The sequence below is a fragment of the Passer domesticus genome, chromosome 1 (genome assembly GCF_036417665.1).
Source record: "Passer domesticus isolate bPasDom1 chromosome 1, bPasDom1.hap1, whole genome shotgun sequence".
Classification (NCBI taxonomy): Eukaryota; Metazoa; Chordata; class Aves; order Passeriformes; family Passeridae; genus Passer; species Passer domesticus.
Window position 1 is genome coordinate 19991244 of NC_087474.1, and position 24339 is coordinate 20015582.

At 40.7% G+C, this 24339-nt stretch overlaps 1 protein-coding gene and 1 long non-coding RNA gene across 5 annotated transcripts; one reads left to right on the forward strand and one right to left on the reverse strand.

Moving 5' to 3' along the window:
- Positions 1-25: 25 nt before the first annotated feature.
- PTER (phosphotriesterase related) lies at positions 26-20906 on the reverse strand. 4 transcript variants are annotated; one of them, XM_064408835.1, is made up of 5 exons: positions 20777-20906; positions 9634-10108; positions 7665-7930; positions 4142-4282; positions 26-865 (listed from the first exon to the last, which is right to left on the reverse strand). In XM_064408835.1, exons 2-5 carry the CDS (start codon positions 10063-10065, stop codon positions 655-657), a joined length of 1050 nt encoding a protein of 349 aa, XP_064264905.1. In that variant the 5' UTR covers positions 10066-10108; positions 20777-20906; the 3' UTR covers positions 26-654. The 4 variants fall into 4 exon arrangements, with proteins under 4 accessions (XP_064264905.1, XP_064264915.1, XP_064264913.1 ...); XM_064408845.1 differs by lacking the exon at positions 20777-20906 and adding an exon at positions 16745-16860; XM_064408843.1 differs by lacking the exon at positions 20777-20906 and adding an exon at positions 16031-16673.
- Positions 5720-7869, forward strand: LOC135294072 (uncharacterized). Its single transcript, XR_010356242.1, has 2 exons — positions 5720-5835; positions 7597-7869. It is a non-coding gene; the product is annotated as an uncharacterized LOC135294072 (long non-coding RNA).
- Positions 20907-24339: the final 3433 nt, after the last annotated feature.

The following is a 24339-nucleotide window of genomic DNA, read 5'->3' on the forward strand; positions in this document are numbered from 1 at the left end:
AAGACAACTGTAATAATACTGCACATACTTTAAGAGGTGATCAAAATGCTTTATTCAAAAATATATTTTTCCATGTATTTTTTTACATTTTCAGTTACAATTAAGTAAATTGTTAAACTAGAAAGAAACTTTATATTTTTTGATTTGAGATTCCTCTTGCCTTCTCTTGTCAATGGAAGCTAATTAAAACTTTCAGACCTTTCAATCAAGTATTACTCAAAGAATATGAGTATAATGAGAAGATTGACAGTATTACAAAGATTAAAATCAGCCCCTGAAGACAGGAAATTTAACTGAAAACCACAAATTTTCTTTCAAGGAAATTTCCTTCCAGGTGACACATCTTCAGAAGTAGTTTTGAGGTAACATTCAGTAACAGATTATGCTTTTGAAACAATTATTTTAAAATTTCAGTTGAAAAGATTCTGTCGGTAGGCTCATATTCAGTAAATCATTAATGAGCAAACTTTCAGATGGGAGAAAATGTAAAGACAGTACATAATTTTGATGTTCTAATTAAAAAGAAATATTACAATTAGTTTGTTTGCATCTACTTAATTTTTAGCTTTTCAAAATTTTTTTTAAATGACTGCTCTACTGAAATCTGAATTTTATCAAGCTTCCTTATAAATCAGGCATATTTATTCATTGCTCCTACTTAAAAGTCAACCACCGCTTTGGATTTGCTAGGAGTATTTTATCAATTTTATCTTGGGATATGCCTCTAATTAGCATTTTAGGAACTATATTTTGTAAAATATGTGAATATCCATGACCTCCATATTTCATCAACCTGTTCTTGGTGTGCACATCATGAGCCATCAGAATTCTGTCTTCATAGCCTTCATCAATCAGCATACGGATCCTGCAAAAGTTGGAAGCATCCCTGTCAGAGAAAGTTCTCACTGCAACAGCATTTACACTTCTTACATTACTCTACTGCTGGACTGTATTATAAGAGAAAATACTTAGGTGCTCAGAGGATTGTACCCCTTACATTTACCTGAAAATAAAATACATTTTTTATTGCACGAAAAATATCCCAACTCTGAAAACACACCACCACTTACATCAAAATGGAGAAGTAAAACTTTGCTTTTGGCACATGACTTTGCATTTCCAGACCCATAAATTCCACAGAGGAATTCAAGAACTTCAGCATCACCACACACGGGACACAGGTTTTATATAAATGAGTAAATAATAACTTTCTACATAAATTCCTTCTCAGCAGGTTACTTTTTGCTGCTGTCACAAAGCTGGTCCCATTACATTTACTAATGACCAGACTCTGTGTGTGACAGGTCTTTTAAAGGAGCCTGGCTCAATGACATAAATACTTTCCTATCTTCAGTTGAATCCCATTTAGCAAAGCAGGTTAATAAAAAGCTGAAGTTGCCAGTATTATACTCCATATAGACAGTTATCATCAAAACACACTGCAAAGATGTTCATTAAAGAAGACAAAGAAGACTGGCATGGCACAGCACATGCCAGGAAACAAGGGGCATTAATTAATATGGCAGTGCAGCTAAAGAGCCTTGGCAAAATGACAAGTCAGCTTGGAAAAAGAAGTAATCCTTCTGATCACACTCTTGTAGCAGGACTACTACAAGTCCTTCTGCTTCACGTTTCATTCAGGTAGCCTTACTCCTTAATCAGCTAATTTTTTTAGCATTTATGTTATGTGGATGTCTACACTCCTGTATTGCATGACTGTCAAGTTTCTCAGTAAGCTTCCATTTAGTTTGGCAGAGGCTTGCAGCACTGAAGTGTCAGAGACTGACAGACCAGCCCTGGAAAGTGCTCATTCCTCATGAAGGTCTCCAATTCCATCACTTGCCAGCACTGTGAAGTTCTAATTCTTACCTTCATGACAATGCTTTTACCAGCAATTAAAAAAAACCAAAAACTAGCCTCACAAGTACCCACACTGTATCTGAAAGCCCTTACTGACAGTTTTTATTACAGATAATTACAAGAAGATACATGCAGCAGGATCAAATCAGCAGAAAGAAGGCAAATAGGATAGAATTTGGTAAAATGTTATTGTTTTTCAAAAACCCTCCATACATTGTGCCATACAGTGCACAACACTACATAAACCATAGTCTTACATCACAAGAATCTCCTCCAGCCTGAAATACAGTGAGACCACAAGCCAACCAGAGAGTAATGGGACTAGAAGGACTAAGTTTCTGCTGACCAAACAAATTATTAGAACCACCTACTCTAATATTAGACTCATTTAATGGGCTGGGGAGGCATATGATTCTTTCCATTCTGTATCCATTGCTCCTTTTTGCTCATTCCTCTGTATTAGTACATGCTTCTGACTCCAACCTGCCCAAGAACAGAAGTCAGTGTTTTGCTTGTATTGGCAGCAGACTGCAGCCAAACTGCTGAAGTACACAGACAGCTAAACTGTGTTAAGTAGGTATGTTACAACTACAGAAGTTTGTGTTTTAAACAAAAAAGATGTGAACAAGTATTTTCAATTCAGTATTTTCATCTAGAGGTCAATTTGACTTCTACCTCTGTGGTGCTACTTCACAAAACAAAACCCTAAGGAGATTACCCCAGGTATCCTTAGTCCACGGTGGGTACATCAATATAACTCAAATACACATTCTCATGCTGTGCAATGAGAAGACAAACCTTTCATATTTTCTTCCTTTGAACAGCCTGCTGCAAGTAATACTCAGACACTAGAGAGTTTTAGGAGAGATAATGGTGGCTGAGCAGGTATCCTGGATGGAATGAAAACTGTGCCATAGTTGAACATGCACTTGTTAACCAAGGCTTAGTCCAGCCCTCTCTAAATATTCCCCAGTGCTTCTGTAGATGCTGACTTTCCATGGCACAGGAGAAGGCAGGAGGCACAGCACAGGAAGCAATTTTACTCATTCTAAAAGTGAAAACTGTGGATTCCTTGCAACAGTTTAAAATACTGAGTGCAAGATTGAGAGCATTGTCAAGAGAGAAACAATTTCTAGTGTGAAAAAGAGCAGCAAATGCTTGGGAGGCTGGAAGAATAGCCACAGCACCTTCTTAGAAGAGAACAGTTTGAAAACAGATTAGTTTCAAGATTAATCTGACAATGAGGGGGAGGGAAACTGTCTGAGATGTAAGGGAAAGCTAGAAGTTACTTCATTAGTAATCAGCAATCATGAAATCCTTCTCATCAAGGAGAGTGAAAGAACTGTTTGTGACTCTGGAAGGTAAAAAGACACAGGCAGGATGGCAACCCACCCTCAGACACCTGCCACTTCACTGCTCACAAACACTGTGGACAAACAGCATGGCAGCATCACACCTCCAGATGGAGAGGAAGGAGTGAGGTGTCCATTCCCAGCTGATCCTACCTTCTCTCAGACAGTTTTTGTACAGAATGTATCTCCTTGGCAAAACTTTGTGTTAGCACAGCACAACAGATTGGCCGTGCAGCTGAGCTGAGACCGCAGGTGCTGATGAGAAGCAGGGAAGAGGTATCCTGCCAGTGGGACCAATATTTTCACATTGTGAGTGAGTGTGAGGAGAATGGGAGCTCTGAAGAGACAGGAATCACATTCTTCAAAACAGAGAAAGGGCAAAAGGACAGTGGGAGGAAAAGTGATGAAGTGCTTGGAAGAAAAAAGGCAGTTTTCCAGGATGGAAGCACAAATCTATCCAAAACAACCAATGAGTTTTGCTGGGTTAGCAAACCAGTGAGGAGATAAAAAAGGGTCAGATGATGTTTAGTAGCAGCACTAAGTTTCCAATACCATGTTTCAAATAGAAGTACTTAATCTTAACATAAATGCAGTATTGTCATCCTTTTCCTTTTTACAGACTGTATATATTTGACCAGATCAACATGGAATTAGGACAGAGAATGAAGTTTAAAAAGCTCTTGATCTTCTTCTCAAGTAACTTCCTACAACACTATGATTCTGCATCTTCCTCTCAGACAGAAGAAATGATACATGCTGCTCTAACCATGTGACAGCAGCAGGGGAAATGGCATTATTTCAGTATGATAGAAGACAGTTTTGAACAACAAGCAGAGTCACTCCGTGATGGTCCTAAAACAAGTATTTTTTTATCAATAATATTTTTTATCAATGGCCATGCTATAGTTAAATAGCATGGGAGAAGATACCTTGCAATTCTTTCATTGTCGTTCGGCATGTCGATATCTGGATGGAACTGGTAATGAAGGAACTCTGTACCAAACAGGTCATACTCTAAGTAACATCCAAACTTAGCAAATTCCAGAAGTTTCTTTTTATCAAAAATGGTCCTGCAGAACATATGTAACACAGAGTCAGCACTGTAACAGGAATAAAACATCTTATGGTATGAGGACAGGTACTTTGTGATCTCCTACTTGCAAGGAAAAAACCAAATAATCTACAATATAATTCACCCATTTGAAAAACAGGACTCCTGTTTGACACATGCAGCTTAAGACTATACACAGCATTGTCCTTCTTACATTCATTTGGGATTTCATGCATTAAAAAACAAAAACAAAACCAACTCTTTCCCCAGGAAATAATGAAAGCCTCTACAATAATCTTTAAACAGAAACAGGAAAGTTACTTACTTTTGATATCATTAACCCTCTCAACAGAAACCTAACAAGGAAGGACATTTAAGGAGGAGGTTAATTCATAGTGATATTAAAAAAAACCAAAAAGACAATGGATTACTCACACAAGACAGATTTACTTTCCCAAAAGAGTTACAGAAGACAGCTTCACCCAGGGCTTGCTTCATCCATCACACACCAGTAATATACAACTTTGTCTTTAGTTTCTATTCTGTACAGTGATGTTTCTAGATTGCCATTAGAACAGCAATATATCATTGTTTGCACTGGGATCTGCCCAGAACGCCTTAAGGAAACGCTCTCACCAAAATACATAATGGCACTATGAATATCTGGGACATGGGCTTTGCAACACATTTGAAAAGTGAAGAACAAAGCTTCTAGCACCTCTCACTCATTTGGAAAAGAACAGCAACAGAAGAGTTCTCTGGAATATTTTGGGTTTTCTTTGAACCATTTTTACCACGTGTATAAACTGTTCAAAGAAAAACAAAAACACACAAGTGATACAATTTTATCTTTATAGCTGCTAAACAATTTTTTTTAAAGAAGAAACCACATTTCCACAAGAGCAGTACAGTTAACCAAAAGGGCAGTAGTTTGAGTTTTTTTAAATTATTGTTGATATTAATGTCACAAAGCAGTTTTTACCTTATACAATTACATCACAGTCTGTTGCTATGGAAATGACTGATGTCATAATTTCAATATTATGACTTAACAACCGATCAAGTAGGAGGAACAGATGGGTTGAGAGAGAGAGAATCCATGTTCAAACAAGCCTGCCATCAGCAGGAGTGTAAGACTTGCCAACTGTAATTAATAAAAAATGTTATTTTAAAATAAATGTTACAGTTTACAGAGACTGAACATTTATCACCAAATGAGTTTTCAAAGTGCAGAGCAAAAGAACAGATTATTTTAGATCCAGCCCAGCTCAGTTCACAGGGAGACAATTGCCAAGACTATTCAATCCTGTGCAGGTGGCAAAAAATACCTAACTATTCCAAAATCAGAGCCAGAACAGTTTATTTTGAAAACTATTGTTATTGTTATGCTTTTGGGTGCTCTGTCCCAACGAAGAGCCAGAGAACTTAGTTTCCCCAGCCCCTGGGTCCCATTGTGAGTCACAAGGATGTAGCAACAGCAGCAGCTCCCAGTTCAAATTGCTGATCTCTGAGCTGGAATTGTGTGTTTAGGCAACACTGTCCCTGAACAGCCCTGAGCTCATGGAAAAGGAGGTGGGACAAGTGAAGCACCCCATAATTTGGACCTGATCCATAAATACCATGGGGGACAGACACCAAACTGTTATGTTGCCCCAAATTCATAACAGCTGCTGTGAGACTTCTAACAGAAGTTACTCAAGTGACTTCAGTCAAGATGTTGATCTCCCTTACAACCTTAACCCCTGACAAATGGATAAAACAGAGGCTCAATAGCTTTTGCTTCCAGCCTTTTAGTACACTGCAGTTCCACTATGGACACCTGCTACCTTTTTTTTAAGGTGCTAAATTGCAAGACATGGTAGCTAGCATTTTAGTTTTATCATTTAATTGTAAATCCACTGGAAAACTACCATTCTGTCTATGTGAAATGCAGATATGAAACATGGAGCTATGTACAAATTTATCTCACATTTAAGGGACTGGGATGCTCCCACATGCATTTTTCTTATTGGAGGAGACTTAAAATGTTAAATGCACATTGCAAAGCCAAACTTCACAGTAGTTTATGTTATAGCAAGTGCCAACCTGAATGTGTGAAAGTAATGATAGAAAGAGATAAAGGAAATGTCATATTCTGCACCAGCGTCTGTTATTGAAACTGCACCTCTGTTTTCCTACTTATATTGCTTAATTTTTATCCATTAATTATTTAATTCAACAATTTACAACAGTGCAAAAGCTTTTTGCAGAAGCAAAAAGCCATAATTGAATGTTTATGTTGTATCAACATGGCTACGTAAGTACTGATACCTGCAGCTTGCTCAGTCCTCTTTCATAAAAAGATTTAAGTAATCAGTTTCTTCTCAAAAAGGAGTGAAAAATACAGCTATAGATAAAATGGAACACAGGTAAATACAAAAATTTATAAATATTCAAATATCATTTCATGGCATGAATTTTATGCTCCTAAAATCGTCAAGTAAAACAAGGAGCTCAGTGTGAATAACAAACACCTGTAGCTCAATTTGCAAGCTCTTAGAGCCTGTAACCATGAGAAATATGGAGCACAGTGCTGCTGCCTGCATTGCATTCACACTGAGGGCAAACAATCCAATTGCTGAGAATCATATGACCACAAAGAGTCTCCATTATTCAGCAACTGGCCAAACTAATCAATGCTTGGACATACTCCAGCTCACCATGAGCAACACAAGGTCATACAAAACTGATTCAGTAATAGAGGCTATATTTCTAAACTGGAGACAGAAAAGCATCCCAGTTTCTCTCCATGCCCCACGTGGAGCTCCTGGTTTTTGTTCTCTAGGAAACTAAAAGTTAACTATCTGGTCTATGCTAGGGACTATCCAAAACCCAACTATTTTCTTTTTAAGCAGTATATCCTCTATCTGGTAGTAGAACATTAAAAATCTGCCTTTTGCTTTGATCCAGACTTCAGCCAAATTAAAGAAATCTCCATTAGCTTCTGTGAGATTTTGGCAAGGCCATTAAGGGTGACCCAGTTTTCAAAAACACTGGAAGCCCAGCAACTTCCAACCCAAATTTAGTGAGAGCTGCTCAGTGTCCAATGCTTTGTAAATACAGGGATTTGTGCAGGGATACAAATTAATGAAATTCTCATTTTTAAAATGTGGCTATATTCCTAATCCCTCTGCCAGGCTTTCAAAGACAGCATTTAAAATACCAAAATCTCTTATCAATGTGAATCTAAAACCAGATGCTGACTGTAGTGCTGGAGGCAGATCAAGCTCTATATAAGCACTTATTTTTGAGTCAGTAAACTTGAGGGTAACACTTTATGTCACCTTTTCCCAGTGTAGTTGTGCAAAACCCCAGTGAGCTGTGGCAACACTGCAAGAAGCACAGGAGAACAGTCTGCTTACCTGTCGAGGTGAGACATGACTGTCTTGGAAGCATCAGCCCCAGCTTCCTGCAGAATGCGGAGGATCTGGAAAGGGGAGTCGCTGTTCCTGCCAGGATGGATGATAACCGGGCACCCAAGCTGGCACTGAGCCTCTGCTGTTGCCTGAAGCACTCTGTGTTCACTGGGAGTCAAAGGCCAGGAGCAACCTATTTCTCCCACCACACCACACTTGATATTAGTCCCATCTGCTCCTTTGAGTACCTCATCAACAATAATCTCTGTCAGCTAGAGAACAGGAAAATGAGATTTTGGTTATTATTACTATTTGTGTTAAATAGCATCAAATTTGGCCTAGTTTGGACACTGGGCTAGTTATGCTCCCAAGGTCTTTCTGAACTTATCTAATTAACAGCTGGGTGTGTGAAAGCACTGCAGTTAAAATCTGGTTTCTGTCAACTAATGTTATGCTAGCCATTCACTAAGACCAAAATAAACACAGAAGCAAATCAATTTAACAGTATCCAGTCACACATTTGTCCAGGTTTGCCTAGAAAGCTGGTCTACAAGTAATTTGAACTCTGATTTAGGCAGACATTAAGTTTTCTTTTTTTATTTTTAAAGGTTAGTTTATTCCAAAACCTTTGCATTGCACTCCTGAATTGGCTTCAGACACAATCTAATGTAATTATTGCAAAACAAGAGATCAGAGGATAAGGAAACCTTGTCATACGTATAAGGAAGAGAGAAACTCTGGTAAGCATCCTCAAGAGACAAGTTTAAGGCAAAACCTGCTTATGAGAATGCCAAGGTAAAACAACAGGAGATCTGCTGACTTCAGAACTACAAAAACAAAGCTCATTTGATAAATTTACAGGATCGAAATTAGCCTGCTTTAGAGCATGCATAGACAAAATCCATCAGAATCTCTTAATAAAACTATTTTGCTATAAAAACTTTACTTTTTCTTTCCCAGATGGGCCATTTATCTTAAGCATACATTCAGAACTGAGAGCACAAAATGGTACTGATGATGGCCTACCTTCTAAGCACTGAGTACAGGAAATCTGTGGGTCTCCATCAGTCTATCAAACACAGAAGGGAAACCTTTGCCTTGAGAAATCTATTTGCATCCATGCTATTTTTTATCTATTTGTATTTCAAGCAACAGATGAACATTTATGAAAAGCAGTACTCTAGTGTACATTTCGGTCCAGTTTTGCTGGCAGCACTTCTTAGGTTTTGACCATTGATTTTTAAAATTAATTTGACTAATTTGTAAACTGTGACAGATTTAAAAAAAAATTGTCAGCTCTATTTATACCATTCACAGCCTCCTACCTTGGAGAGATCCATTCCTTCTTCTCCTCATCACCACATTTTTGTAATAAAAGGTGAATATTTATTATTACAGGAACATCTGGGGACCTCAGCTATTATTAACACATTGTCTTAGTCACTGTACAACAGGCTGATGTAGACTATGCCCTGAAAAGCCTGGACAAATGATAGAGAAGAGAGCTGTAACACACAGCCTGAGCAGAGCAGTGATTTACAGTTGTCCTGTAAATACTGCAATTATTTATTCTTTTTACAAGAATGCTGGGTAAACTCATTGGGAAGCAATTAGCCAGAAAAGTGACAGAAGAGGTAGCAAGGATAAATTAATTCCTTAAAAAACAGAAAAAACCTCAAGACAGTATGTGGTGTACCAAATGTCCACACATAAAATACTGTATTTTCCTTTTCCTGTTGCATTATAACAAATTCTTCAAAGAAAATGGAGCTTAAGAACTGCAAATTCTGACAGATAAACCAAGCACATGAAAGTAGTGTTGCTCCAGATATTACACATGAGCAGTAATGCTGTTCCCGGTTTCTATGCTGAGAATCTCTGTATTCCATCTATTCTACTGGAACATCTCCCCAACTTTGGCTTACCCAGGGATAATTCACAGGACAGAAGCACTGAAACAATGGTTAAGACTTACCTGCTCCACTGTCATGGCCTGTGTTTGAGGAGAATGAGTGGAATCCACATAAAACCCAGCACCAGCAACAATATGAACTCCAGTTTCTTCAGCAAGTTTCTTCAAAGTATTCATATCCCGGCCAATTCCTGTAGTTGTGTTTTCCACAATCGTCCCACCACCTGCTGCTTTAAAATGCAGCAGCTCCTCCCTCACAGCATCTGTCTCCTGATACAAAAGAAGGTTTTCTTTGTGGCTGTAGGGATTTTGCTTAATCCAAAACAAGTTCTTCATCTCAATGGGCCCATTAGACAAAGGCTCTTGGCCTGGAGAAGGTGGACAAAAGCAGCTGCTGTAGTTCATAGTCAAGTGTTCATGAGTCAACGTTTTGCCAAGACAGTCAGGCTCCACAGGGCCCAAGACAGTCTGCACTTTTCCACTCAAGGAAGGCATTTTTCTTTAACAAATGAAAAAAAAAATCAGGTCCTAAAGGAGCCTGGGAAAGAAGAAAGGAAAAACAAAAACATTTCAGAAAAAGCAGCATTTTCTCAGGCAATTTCTGGAATCCCTCCTCCCTCTTGCACATATACCTACACTCTGTGTGTGTTCACTGGGATGTTTCCAAAAGCTGTTTGTAGCAGGGTGGTCAATATGAAAAACAAAGCATTTATTTTACCCAGCTGTGCTTGTATCAGTACTCCAGCAGTATAAACACACCACATTCCAGTACATGGAAATTGTCATCATTTATTGTGCTGTGGTCAGTATCACATTAAGATAAATGTTTCCTATTTAATAAAACCACTGTATGTTCGTTCAGGATTCTTTGCTGTACAGCAGCTGTCAAATTTTGTCAGCTTCAGCCACCAGATGAACACACTTGGCACCAAGGCTGAATATTCCTTACTGATATGTTCAGTATATTTATCTCTGGCCTCCAAGACTCGGCATCCCTCTCACATGCCGAGGAAGCAGTCTGTGTTTGGACACCTTGCCTGCCCCTCTCTATGTGGAATGCAGGGGTGGGGGTGACAATCTGCTCCTCTGGCTTCAGCAGGGCTCAGGTTCTCCTACCAGCTGTGTTCTGGAGGTCTGGAACAGCCCAGCACCACTCCTCCAAGGCTGACAACAGCCACCAAAGATACAGCATAGCCCACAAACAGCAGTGAGGAAGCCAAAGTGCTTCAGCGGGAAAATATATTGCCAGTTAAGAACAGACTTTAATCTAACAATTTATATGTGGCTTAGCATCTCAGACACTTTTTAATTCATCTTCAGCATCAATGAAAAAATGTTACTTTTCAAAACTTCAAACGAGCCGTGACAAATACAAACATTGAGCCTACACTCTGCAGCTGGTTCATGTCAAAGGCCCTGTGCCAATTTGGCCTAACTCACTGCAGGTTAGAATTAACTGCAGCTCTCCCTGTTGGGATTTTGGGTTTTTTCCCTTTTAGGAGGGGGGGTAGTCCTGACTAACCAGTTCATGTTAGATCTTCCAGATGCTAGTCACAACGGCTTGAGGATATATAGTTAAAATCCCTAGTCAACCAAAATCATGAGTTATGAAACAAAATACATGTTTAATCATGTCCAGAGGAAAGGACTAACTAGAGCATGCATTATTGATTAAAGAGAGAGGTCTTTCCCATTTCTGCCTCCCTTTTAGTGAATAATGTCATAAACATGGGTTTGTTACTGGTAAAGCCCTCAGAGGACATTTTCCTTTTAACTGCTAAAGTTAATCTACCAGGATGACAGAAAAACTGAAATCTGAAGGGCACTGAACTCTACATATCAAAGGGCACAGGAACATCAAGATCTCTTTGGGGTTCTTTGATCTCATGAGAAGCAGTCACTGCCAGAGCACCAATGCACAAAAGTGACCCAGCCCCTGGAAAAGGCAGCTATTGCCTGCCCAGTGAAATCTATAGTGCTGGTGCTCATTGTAATATGAAGAGTTAGCCATCCATAAAAAAGAGAAATGACTGAATGACTATGTTTATTTGCCTTGTGTAAAAGCAGATTAGGAAGAACTGTTCTTTTAGGAATTTTGCTCCTGAACCAGCATGTTAACTTGTTTGAGAAGGTAGAAGAATAAATTACTCTCATAGAACAGACTGCTGGCTGATTAATAGGATGATTTATTCTTCTTCCAAACAGATAAAGAAGGGCACGATTTCAGAAAATATTATTCTTGAGCAAATAATCAAAAGCAAAACACCTGTCTTAGTCAGAAGCTGCTCCTAGCTGCAATTCAATTAAACAGTCATTAATTCCATCCTTGAAGAAGACTGGTGCTCTATATAGAGCAACCCACTATTTTGGAGAAAGTTCAATGATCTGAGTCATTCTTACGTGCACAGCAAAGCAACTGACATAATTCTAAGCATTACCTTTGCTTTATTTTTTGCTCCCCCCCTTTTTTAATGTTAAATATCTACACTCTGGCATTCAGTAAAACCCTGACAACAGAGAGTGATAACTACCCTCTGCAATAGATTCACACTTCTCTTTCCCCATGTCCACTGACAAATTTCCAATCCATTTATTAAGTTATCAAACTAAACCTATATACAATTAAATATGCAAGTATTTAATTTCTTTTGATAAAGCTTGACACAAATCAATTACCAGTTCCACGCCAGAAACCACACCAAGGTTTCTCTTGTAACAGACACCAACCTGTTGATTTTGAAACTCTAGATTTCAGATTACAGCTCACATACTGAATTTACAGAACCTTTTGACTGAGGCCAAGGATTTTTATAAATATAAGAAGCATCACAAGAAATGGAAACCGACATAAACAGCATTTAAAGTAGGCCTAATTTTATCTTCATGAAAAATGTATTAATTAAATGTATCCTGTTAACTGACACAGTTTTAGAAACCCACCACTCTTAATAAAAGAACTATAAAAAATAAAAACAGTCAACAACCTGTGACTGGAATTATTTTTCAAACTACTGTCCTGGTATCTTCCCTACTGTCACTCACAAAAAGAGCCTGCCCTCGTTATGCTATGATACATTATTCCTAGTAAGATTCACTTGATGGAATCAGAATGATGCATTTTTAAAACAGATTTTAGGTGCAAATAGCTTTTAAATGGAATCAGGATTCCTACTTAATTTAAGCATGTATATGTTACTACAGGAATCACTGTTTGTGTGGTTTACTCATAACTTGCATGCCATGTTTTACACAGAACTTTCTTTTGAAAAAGTTTCATCTTCCATACACCAAGGACTGCATTCACACCACCTCATTTAGCCATTTAAATTATGTATGTCTACAACAGAACAATCATCTGGAGATGAAAAAACACATCTATAGGCAGCTCATCCAGCTTATTTTAATAGGACAGGACAAGTCACTTTCTGTAATGTTATCCTCTTTCCATGGACTGAGGAGCAAGCCAAGAAACAATCCAGGACAAGACAAATATATTTCAGATGGCTCTACATAGGATATGTGAATTATATTTCCTTAATCCAGTCTGAGGGGGTGGGAAAATGTGCTGATTCCTATCACAGAAGATGAATAGGTATGTTCATATCTGGCAATAAAAGCTATTTTGGTTTTGAAAATTGTTAATTTATGTGCTGGTATTGCCAAGGAGCTCCTGCACAGACCAAGACTTCTCAGCTCTGGGGGCTGTATAAAGAGAGAGATAAATTATATTTCCTGAAAATTACAAATTCAGGCTAAAAAATTAGAAAATTGCTTTAAGATGTAACCAAAACTTTCATTATTTCACAAAAGCTGTGAAACACTACCTTATTTTTTGTAATAAACTCTGGACAAATCTTTATAACCACCAACTGTATGGTGCATAAAATACAACTCTTACCATTAGCCAACTATCAAATCCCGGTGAAGTAAATATTTTTCCTAGAGGTATTGTTAAGAGAAAAGAGACTTGCTATTAAAAAGGTCATGGTGCTGCATTCCTGACTGGTAAAAACTCCACTGAATTCAATAGATGTTTTGCCTGAATACTGATGACAAGATTTATGTTTCCGCTTTTCCCATCTGAAACGTGTGCTTCAGTCACTGTGTCATTTTAATGGCCTTGTAATGGGAAGTCCCCCTAGGTTTGGATTAGTTGCTTCCTACAGTAATCTCATATTGCTGAAACATTATAATCACATAAACACAGTTTCCATATGCTAATTCTGCATTTGTTTTGATTCGGTAAGCACATTTTAATGGCATTAGCACAGATTCTCTGTAGACCGGTGTGAGAATCGTTTCATTGTCGTTACATTACAATGTGAGATTAGAGCAACATTAAATCCAGATTGCTGTGACATAAAATTTACAAAAAAAAAAAAAGAGCAAAAAGAATGGCTCAATGGGTATTTACTGTACCCAGAAAAAGTTAAACACAGCTGCCATTTAGAAACAAGGGCTGCCCTGGCTGCATCAAAAGCATTTTAAGTGGGTCTTTCCTTTATAACCACACAGCCCTGGGAAATGTGATGTAGCAGAGGCTCACTATATATTTACAGATGGAGGAAATGTTTTGAGTATTCAATTCTAGTTTGAACAACCCCTACAGAACATGGAAAAGCCACTAATTAGAAATGTGACACAACTGTAGGAAATTGCTATTACTTAGTCTATGCTGTGTTATCTCACCCTTCCCGACACGTCAATGTTTTGTGACAAGGGAAAAAGTTAGCAAGACAAAGGCAGAGGAGAGGCATAGGGTAAGAGAACAAAGAGAACACATGTAGACTATGTCAAGAAGAATTAAAAAAACCTCTTATTTTTCTCTTCCCTCATGTTTCTGCCAACCCTATAGAGGTTTACAGAAAGGAAGGAACTCAATACTGCCTGCACAGCTCTTCCTCTTCCCCACCAGACAAGCAAGCTTACTAAAACCTCTCCACATCTATTCTACCTTCTTCAAAAATATATTCATGAGTGCTAATTACAGTGCAAACACGCCTGAAACCCAGCACTCCCTCGGACACGGATTTCAGGAAGCATGGCTTTTGTGCTCATGCATGTTGTCAGGAAAGCACAGCTACAGGGGCTGTGGAGCTGAGCCTGCCACAGCTGGGTGGCTGAGTGCAGCAGGAGGACAGAACTTGCATTTGCTCCAGGACAGATGCAGACTCACCTGTCATTTAGTCCAGCAATTCCCCATGCACCAGTCACCACAAAGGAGTCCAGGACCTGTAACACTGTAGTCCAATACAGGCACTCTCACACCATCACTAGTTTGTGTTAATTGAGAAAACAACATGTGTTATATTGCTTTTGGGTTATTCTGCCCAAGAAAAGAATTTGAAAATGAGTGGAATTACTGAAAAAATTGAGGTTTCTGGCCAAACTTGGGCCTCTTCTGTAGAAATGGTAGGTATGCTGCTCAGAAAGTGACAGGTTATTTTCATTAAACATCATGAATATTCTTCCCTCTTTTCAGAATTTACATTGGTCAGAATAGCATTGGTCTTTTTCCTCTCCCAAAATGGAGCTACGAGAGTACCATGGTTTGCTGAACTTCAAGCTAGCTCAAGGCCTTGTGTCCTAAGGAATGATGTCACACTTTTCATGCCTTGAATAAAGCTCTTATGAGAGAGGAAGGGAACACTTATGGTGCCTCTCTCCCACACAAACTTCCGCCTAACCCCACACGCTGCAGCTCCTCCCTTTGTGGGCCACCCTTCGATTCCCACCTTTGGGTGGCTGTATCTTCCCACAGCATGCACACAAACCTCACCATTTTGTTCTTGACTGGGTAGAAATTGGCCAACAGATTCAAAGCCTAGAGAATTCCTGGGGGAATTATTTAAAAAGAATCATCCACTCCACCTTGCCGCATTTTTTCATGAAGCACATTATTCTGGAAGTATTCAGAATAGTGGGTTAATGTTGTAGCCTTCAGTGACCTACCTCTGGTCCCCAAATCATTCAAAAACATATTTCCTTAAGAAGCCAAGCCAAAAGAAATGCTAAATATTGCTTTTCACTATATTTTCTATATATGGTTTGAGCAATCAAAAAACCTTTACACTACAGAAGTGAGAAAGAATACTAAAAGTAAGACTTTATATAAGGTTACAGTATGTGCTATGAAAAGAATTAGGAGATCTTTAGACAAGATCTCCTAATTCTTTTCATAGCACATACTGTAACCTTATATAAAGTCTTACTTTTATATCCCACTATGATAAAGAGCCACCAAAATATGCAGGTACACACTCCACGGCAGTTACATTGCTTGAGCAGCACTGTCAATGTTCCACAATCTAAAAGCAGCCACTTAAATTTTAAGAGAAATGTAAACACTAGTACACATATGGGAAAGGCCAATATATTGATGCCCTGCCCTAAGAACCTCCGAAAAGCACACTCAGATAAGGAGCTGGGTAAGTGAGAAGCAAAGCTTTTAAATGTTCACCTGAAAGGAAAGAGAAAATTCTTACAGCCTCTTCCCTCTGTGGCTCAGCTCGTGGCAGACAGACCTTCCAGCTTTGCATGGTTTGAGGGTCGTGTTCTGGCTCTAGGCAGGCTTTAAGCCAGGCATATCTAAATCAGATTGCTTCCTTACAGCTGAACTGCCACACCAGGACATGGGCAGTGTCTCGTACCCATCTCACAGGATGGATGAACCTTGGGGATCAAAGCAAGCACATGTGATTTGCCCCAAGAAGCAGAGTCCAAGTCACCTCATATATAGAACTTTGTACAATTTTTTTCCAATTTGGTTAAAGTTTAGCTGTTGTGACCAGAATAGCCAGACTTCCATTTTACCTTATTTCTGTGCAGATAACAGTCTCAAAATCTAGGCTTCTCTGAGCAAAGTCACATTGAAGTTTCTCTTCCTCAGAGAGATCTGAGACCAGCATACCCCTAAGTGTTTTTTCATTAACATCTCTTTAGAAGAACTTCAGGGGATTTTACATTTTGGGCAGCTTCCAAAATTACTCCTGATAAAAGGTCAGATAAAAATTCTCCTCCAGGGTCAAACATTACATTAATTATATTTTACATGCACACATAGTGTTTTTAGGCCAAAAATCAGAACTGAAGTCACATTATGCTATATGCAAATATGGGCTAAGTCCTGCATGTTGATACATACATTCATATTCTTAAGACTTAACAGACTCACATTTTCTTCTCAAGGGTTCTGGGGTACAAGTACATATACTCTTTCTTGTGAGGACAACATGTAGAGAAAAGAAGTCTCCTTTCCAGGAATGCATAGCCAGCCTTCATTCCCTCCAAATTTCAAATCTGAAACAAGCACACATCTTAACTCCACTCTTTGTTGTTATTCTCATTGACTTTCATTGGTTTTCTCTCTACTTGAGATCACATACACATATTTTCACATGAACATGTGAAACATGTTTAAACATTTGAGTAAGCATGCTGGGTGGAGCATTATCACTCACTTGTGCAGTCCTACAGAGCCACACCAAAGCACTCCATGATCTTCACATGCAGAAATGCACCACACAAATCTAAGCAATGGATATGAGTGATATGCATTACTACCTCTTGATCAAGACTGAATATTACTATCTAGAAAAATTCAAATGAATGAACCCCAACATCAACTTTGCCACAGAACACAGCAGTCACTGATCCACTGAGATCTGTAAGGCTATGCATATTGGAAAAGAGCACGTAGAGTCTCATTCAATATCAGACTGCAGCAACTGAAAAAAGCAGGGACTTCCAGGAAACCACCTTCTTTACTGGGAGTGATGAGCTTAGATGCACAGAACTAAATTCAAGGTCCCACTCCTGCAAACTACTGTACCACAAAATTTTCAACCAATCTGAAGACCTAATGGGAAAAAGTACCCTGACAAAAGCCTTTGGACTGTGACTGTTCTCTGTGACTGTGTCAGGCAATGGAAGCTGTTTGTCCTTCTCAATGAAGCTGTATGTCCACTACTGCTCTAAAGAAACAAGCTCACACAAGAAAAGTTAATGTGAGTCAAGGGAAAGCTCAAAGCTGGTGGGTGTAGCTCAAGGAGTACCTTTTACCTCAGGAACTTTACAGTCTGCATGCTTTGTCAGTGGTCAGAGTCAAGGATCTCTTGCTTTTAAGTTCTTACCCCCATCAGGGTACAACAGTGGAATGCTAGGAACAACCAACACACAGAAGCTGACAAAATGGTAAGGTCTCCTACATACCCTTCTATTTCTTTTGCAAGTATTGCTGAATTTTCAGTCTTAACCAGAACTGGACACAGAACCCTGCCACTGTTCTGCCTTTTTGTATCACAGAATTCCTGAAAGAAGATACAAACTCAGAATGTTTGTCCTGGAAACTATTATCCGTTTTTAAAAAAATCCTGGCTACCCATTCTAAAATAAACAACAAAGAACAAAGTCCTGCAATAAAGCTTACAGAACACCAGAGTTCAAGCATTAAAATCAGTTGAAGATTTTCAGACCCATCTGAAAGTGACCCATCTGCCAAAAGGTACACAAATCACAGCAAAAAAAAAAAAAAGACTCCTTTCAGTTGATCACTAATCCTCACTGTCGTGACTCTGCACAGGGCAATGACAACTGTGGGATACAACAATTTTCCTTTTACGTTTTGAGGAAAGAGATGAGATCCCAAAAGAGCAGAAAAAGGGAGCAGTTCAGCAGGTAACATACCGTTCTTTGATCCTACCTCCTCCACAGAAGTTACTTCAAGAAAAACCCTGTGGCTTTGGCTACACAACAGTAAGGTTTCAGAGTATCTTTGAGAAGAGTGATTCTACATTTCTGAGATCCAAGTAAAAAAATGTAATTTACTTAAAGCTGTTATCTAAGAGATGATGGTGGTGGTCCTTCTTCTTGCTTCCTTTTTATCTGAGCAGTTAAGTACTTGTGAAACATATCCCAACTATTGTTAGGAAAAAATGCTTTTCTTGGATTATTACCAACATATATATTACTGTCAGACCAAAGACATGACCACTGCTTAGAAAATCCTGAGGAAGCTTTTTAATTTGTGACCAGAAAAATGGCACTGAAGCAGAAAAGCTACCCTTCCAGTTTTGAGAGGATGTAATTTCTCCTTAGCACTAGAGGGATGGGATACTCCCCTTCCCCTTCAATACAGCTGGCAATCCAATTTTCCAGAAATGCAGAAAATGTAAAAGAGTTCAAAACTGTTCTGAATCAAACCAGAGACTTATTCCTTAGGTTTCCACAGTCTAGATGGATCTCTAATTCCCTCATACCAGACAGGTGGCCAGCCTGATACAAGCAGAAGCCTCACTGTTTTCATGAACCTTAAGAAATCTTGGTTTCATCTGACTAAAAAATGAATTTTTTCAGTATTTCAAGTCCTGAAAGACAGGAAAAACATTTTAGATCTACATCAAGTGAAATAAGGAAAAAAAATCACAGAATGTTCAGAGGCATAGTCCTTTAATAAACACAGAACTCACTGGTGCCATATGCTTCACTATACACTGATTTTTATGTGTGAGAAGCAAGCTGATGGCTCCTAACCACAGAGGGAAGCTGTGACACTTGTTCCCACTGCACCATGCACTAATTCAGTAAGTTAGCACTGGTCACCTACATGAAATATAATTAAGCATCTGAATGCCATTGTTGCCACCTTTGATTATAACTATGAAAATTAATGTGATGATGGTGACAGGATGGCAAATATTATATCTGTTAAATTCTAAAACATAAGAGGCATTCATAATAATAAATGACACTTATGTAGTCTTTCATAAAACAACCGCAAAGTACCTGACAAAATGATACAAAACTACTTATTAGAAGCATTGCTTCACCCATCACTGAAACACAGCCCCCAGCAGAAAGAAGGCAACAACCTTTAAACATTACAGAATGTATTATGACAGAGGACGTTGAATAATTTATCCAGTGTAAAGCAGAAGGGAATTCCAGACAAGTAAAACAAAAATTCCCAGAAGTAAGTGACCTCCAGCTAAAAATTTGTTTCATTCAAGAACTGTCACAAGCCTCCAGCATACAGAAGATACCACGCTTTACAAGACACCTGTAAAAAAAAAAGAATTATGTTTACAGGTATCTTAGAGATCATATATACATTCAATTACTTGCTAGGCTCCTCAGAGTTCCTCACCAACAGGATCTGTATGCTTCAACTTACGACCAAACTGACCACAACACAAGACCTAATGCAGAGGGGGAGCCGAAACCCAAGGCCACTGCCCAGCAGTGGCTTTGCCACCGCGCTGAAGCACACTTGGCAGGGGGAGCTGAACCTCCCTCGCTCAGATTCAGCTTGCCTTCCACAGCTCCCGAGGCGCTCCAGGGGAGCAGGGAACCTGCTGCAACCGTGTCTTGGCACGGGCAGCAAGCCTCGGGCCACCGAGAACACGCATGGTGTGGTGTCGTGTCCCAACAGCGCACACAGGCAAGTCTGGAGCTTTGCTGCTGAGCCTTGACAAGCTTAAGCAACTCTGGAAGCATCTTGCAGAGGGCTGCTGGTGCTTCCAGATGGAGAGGCAGCTGAAGGCAGGCTCTGAAGGTCCCAGTTTTGGATTGAGGCATTCGTTCCTTCACAGAGACACCCTCGGGAACTGTCGTGAGAGGAGTACTAGAAAGGACGTAGTTCCAATATTTAACTTGTTATGGCTGTACAAATATTAAATACCAGCACTAATAATAGCAGCGTAGCTGCACTCACACAGTGAAGCCGCCTAAGCTCGGGGCTCACTGTGGGTAACCATCATCTGGCGCTGTAAAACGCTCCTGCGGAGAGGAGCTGCCCGTCCCCTCACACTCCACACGTGCCGCGGGGCTCCCCGCAGGAGCCCTGCCTGACCCAGCGCCGCCGGCCCGGCCCCCTCTGCCCTCGCCCCGCAGCCGCCGCTCCGCCGGGGCTGCATCGGCTGTGCCGCGCTCGCTGCGGCCCTGACCCGCGGCCCGAGCCCGGCACAGCCCCGCGCTCCCCGCCCGCCCCGGCCCCGAGCACCGCCAGTCGCCGCCCGCTCTCCGCCTCGGGCCTTCCCGGGCCGGCAGAGGAGCGACCGAAAGCCGCTCTCGCTCCACAACTCGGGGAAGTTTCCCGGCCCGGGCGCCTTGTGGGGCCGAGGGCAGCAAGGGCGAGCCCAGCACGGCTGTGGGCCGCGGGAGGCGGCGCGGCGGCTCCGCAGGCGCTCCCCACACCCCGCTCGCTCACCCCGCGGCCCGGACCCTCCGCCGGCAGCACCGCACCCCGCAGGGCCCCGGCTGGCACGGAGCCGCGACCGCCCCGAGCGGGGCGGGACTTCCCGGGGACGGGAGCGAGTGGTGGAGCAGGCTGGGGGCGGCGGGGCCTGGGGAGCCCGGGCTGCCGGCCGGGAGAGCGGGAGAACGGCCGGGAGCGGAGCGCTGCCCGTCTGCCTCCCTGCGGGGACCCGCCCAGCTCCGCGGCCCCAGGAGTTCCCCGTGGAGTGAGGGGCAGCTGTGCTTGGTGTCATCCTTGGCTCCTAGTACGAATGAGAGTCGGTGGCTGTGAGCATCCTGCCTGTCCTTGCGCGCACCCCCTGTTTACACAGGGAGGAGGCCGGAATCCACGGAGTCATTCTGGGGGGGAGTGGGCGTGGGAGTTCGCGCTGAGTGCTTGGGCTTGCAAGAGGCAGTATTTTCTAGTCTGCCCTTTAATGCAAATAGGATGGGTGAAGAGGCACTTCCAGTATGTACACACAGGATGACAGTGACTGATTCTGGAAGAAAATGCCCGTCCAGAGTACGAAATGAAAAGACAGCAAACACAAAGTTAGAATAGTGGAATCATTAAGGCCGCAGAAGACTACCAAAATCATCAAGTCCAACCATGTCATCCAAATCGTGGCACTGTGTGCTATGCCGCTTCCCCGGACAGTTCATTCCAATGTTTTTAATCCTTTCAGTAAAGATTTTTTTCTGATAAAGAATTCACCTTCAGAATCCTTTACCTTTCCTCTTGAGGATCTCAGAAGTGTCTTATTTACCTGAGGCTCCCAACATCAGGTGTGATACTATTCCATTTTATTGAAGGGTAAACATGCTGGCAACATGACTAGCAAGGGCACAGGGAACAGAACTTCTCTAGCCCTCACACATAGCCAAAGCCACAACAAAGTCACCCAGTGCATTTTGGAGACATGTAGCCTGAAGTCAGGAAGCTTTTCTGGGACAAGTACTTAATCTTTTCATTGCTATGTGTTCTACTTTGATCCTTCCTTGTTCCCATTCATAACAGGCTACGACCAGTGCTGCAGCATGATGCCTGCAAATGGATGCTTATGTGCCTGCCTTTAATATGGCCTGGGGGAGATGGATCCTAGCTTTTCTTCAGATCCCAGATAATCCTGTGGTGCAGAAAGTGAGTGGGCAAGACTGGGAATGAAAGCCAATGCATGCTGATGCATGGGCCGTTTATCATCTATCTTACAGTGAAGGACAAAAGTGGAAGTAGTGGATGAAAAATGAGGAGGGTGCTGAAGTAAACAATTTTGAGAAGTAGGAGGTAAAAGAAAGTTGTTTTTTTATGAAAGTGATGGAGAAATGAACTTTAAAAAAAGGCATTTTGAGAATAATAGACCTGAGGGTTAGAATCCACAGCTGCTGATATTGGTGGGGGGAGGACACAACCTTTGGGATCTCAACTAAAGGGAAATTACTGCCCAGTAAGGGAACATAAAGATGAAGACAGTGACACAAGTGAAATGCTTGGGATCTTTTGAATTAGCATACACTCACCAGGAATATGCACTAGTGATTAATACAAATAGATGGCTGGAGCTAAGCTCCTGGGATGGATCCAGTTGTCCACATCACTTGTTTTTATTTGCTTCTCATATTGAAGTCAAGTGAGTAGGGTCCTGCAAAGATTAGGTGGAGATACAAAGGCCTGTCATTTATAATGGCTTGTATTTCAACATGTTCATATTGTTGGGCAGTCAGTGCAGGAGAAATTATGTATGAGAGGTATGTTAAAAATAGTCATGCAATGCTTTATGGAACATCATTTGTCACTGGTCATATCCAACCTGTTTTGAAGAGTTGTGATGAATTTTACATAAGGCCTGCACTTCTACATCTCTTGTGTTTTAAAATATACAAGCAGTATTAAATTGGGTAGGTACAAAGTAAAACCATATTCAATCTACATTTTTACACATGCAGAATGAGCTCCTCTTTAATGCAATCTTCACTGTGTCCAAAGCAAAGATACTATATTTTTAATTTTAACGTCCTTGCCTTCAACCTGCTACAAAACAGAGGCTTGTAAACATAAAGTAATGGGACTGCCTTGTTCAGACCAAATGCATAGTGAACAGTGAAAACAAGTCAACAGTTGGCAAAAGCCATACATATGACACTCGGTTCACAATTTAGGTGATATACAACCTTGTGTAATGTATATGGCATTTGTATCCACTTTTCCAAATCTGAAAACCAGGCTGTGGTCTTTCTAGAAATATTGAATTGGTTGCCAGATTTAATAGTTCATGAAATTGGGAAATCAACCCACCACCCTTTCCCCCCAAAGCCTCTCAACTATACAAACAGCAGTGACAGCTGTCAGTAACATCACAAGCTAAAATAACCATATTGTATAGTTCAGAAACAAGGAGAAGTAGTTTACTATTGAAAAAAAAAAAAGAAGAGAAGGTGTTCCTTATTTTGCCAGGTCTTCACTAAAGCAAAGCTTGATGTCAGTAGCTTTTGTAGAAGTTACAGTTTGGTCAGGGTTAAATCATGCCTGTGCTTTTGTCCACCTCAATCATGGCATGACCAGAAGAAGCACTGAAGCCTTTTCCATTTGGGCCACTGTTGTAAACTCTGTCCACTGGTTAACTGTAGACACAAACTAAGGACTAAGTATTTGCAGTGTTTTAGCTTCAGTAGCATTTATTCTCTTTCCAAAGGTGTATGAAGAAGAGAGCAGACCAATAGTTGCAACATCAGCCCTGGGTGACCTAGGGGAAAGTGCTCTCAAGGGTCCATACCCAGGGGGTGCATAGGTCCCAAAAGCAGGTGGGTTTTCCCAGAGCAGAGAGGCTGTGAGAGGCACTGCCACCTGGCAGCCATGGAAACAGCTGAGCCACTACACTGGGACTCCAGGGAGTGGGACCTGTGAGACTGAGTGATCTCTTCCAGACTGAAATCTTCTGCTTGAGGCTCAGCTTCTCAGGTGGTATAGAAGATTGAAAAGCCATGCCATGCTTTGGTTTTACTCAGAGAACAATTGATAAGGTTTGCATGCGCTTATAAATGCAATATTTTTCTTCTTTGAAACAGAGAAGAAAAATATTTTGGGAGGACTGTGGTAACTGTAAAACACTACAGCATTCATTAGGCCAGCTGGGCTGTCCAGGGAAGTTGGAGTCACCATCCCTGCAGGTATGTAGAAAACATGTAGGTGTGCTGCTAAGGGACATGATTTAGTGATGGGCTTGACAGTGTTGGGTGAATGGTTGTACTCAATGACCTTAGAGGTGTTCTCCAATCCAATAATTCTATGGTTCTATGATTGTAGTGTGACTGGAAAACCAGTCAGATGAGAATCATAGACGAATTTCAGGCACAAACAAGCACTTCTTCAATAGCATGCTGTATATGAGTTCTTCTTCTGGTATGACATGAGAACAGAAAATTCCAGTTTGCTACAATAAAACTTAGTGACTGAGGGCCCCAGATTATTCTTACTCCTTCTTCAGAAAGATAGTAAGCACAGAAAGGAAAAAGAGGCAGAATGTAATTTGGGCACTATTT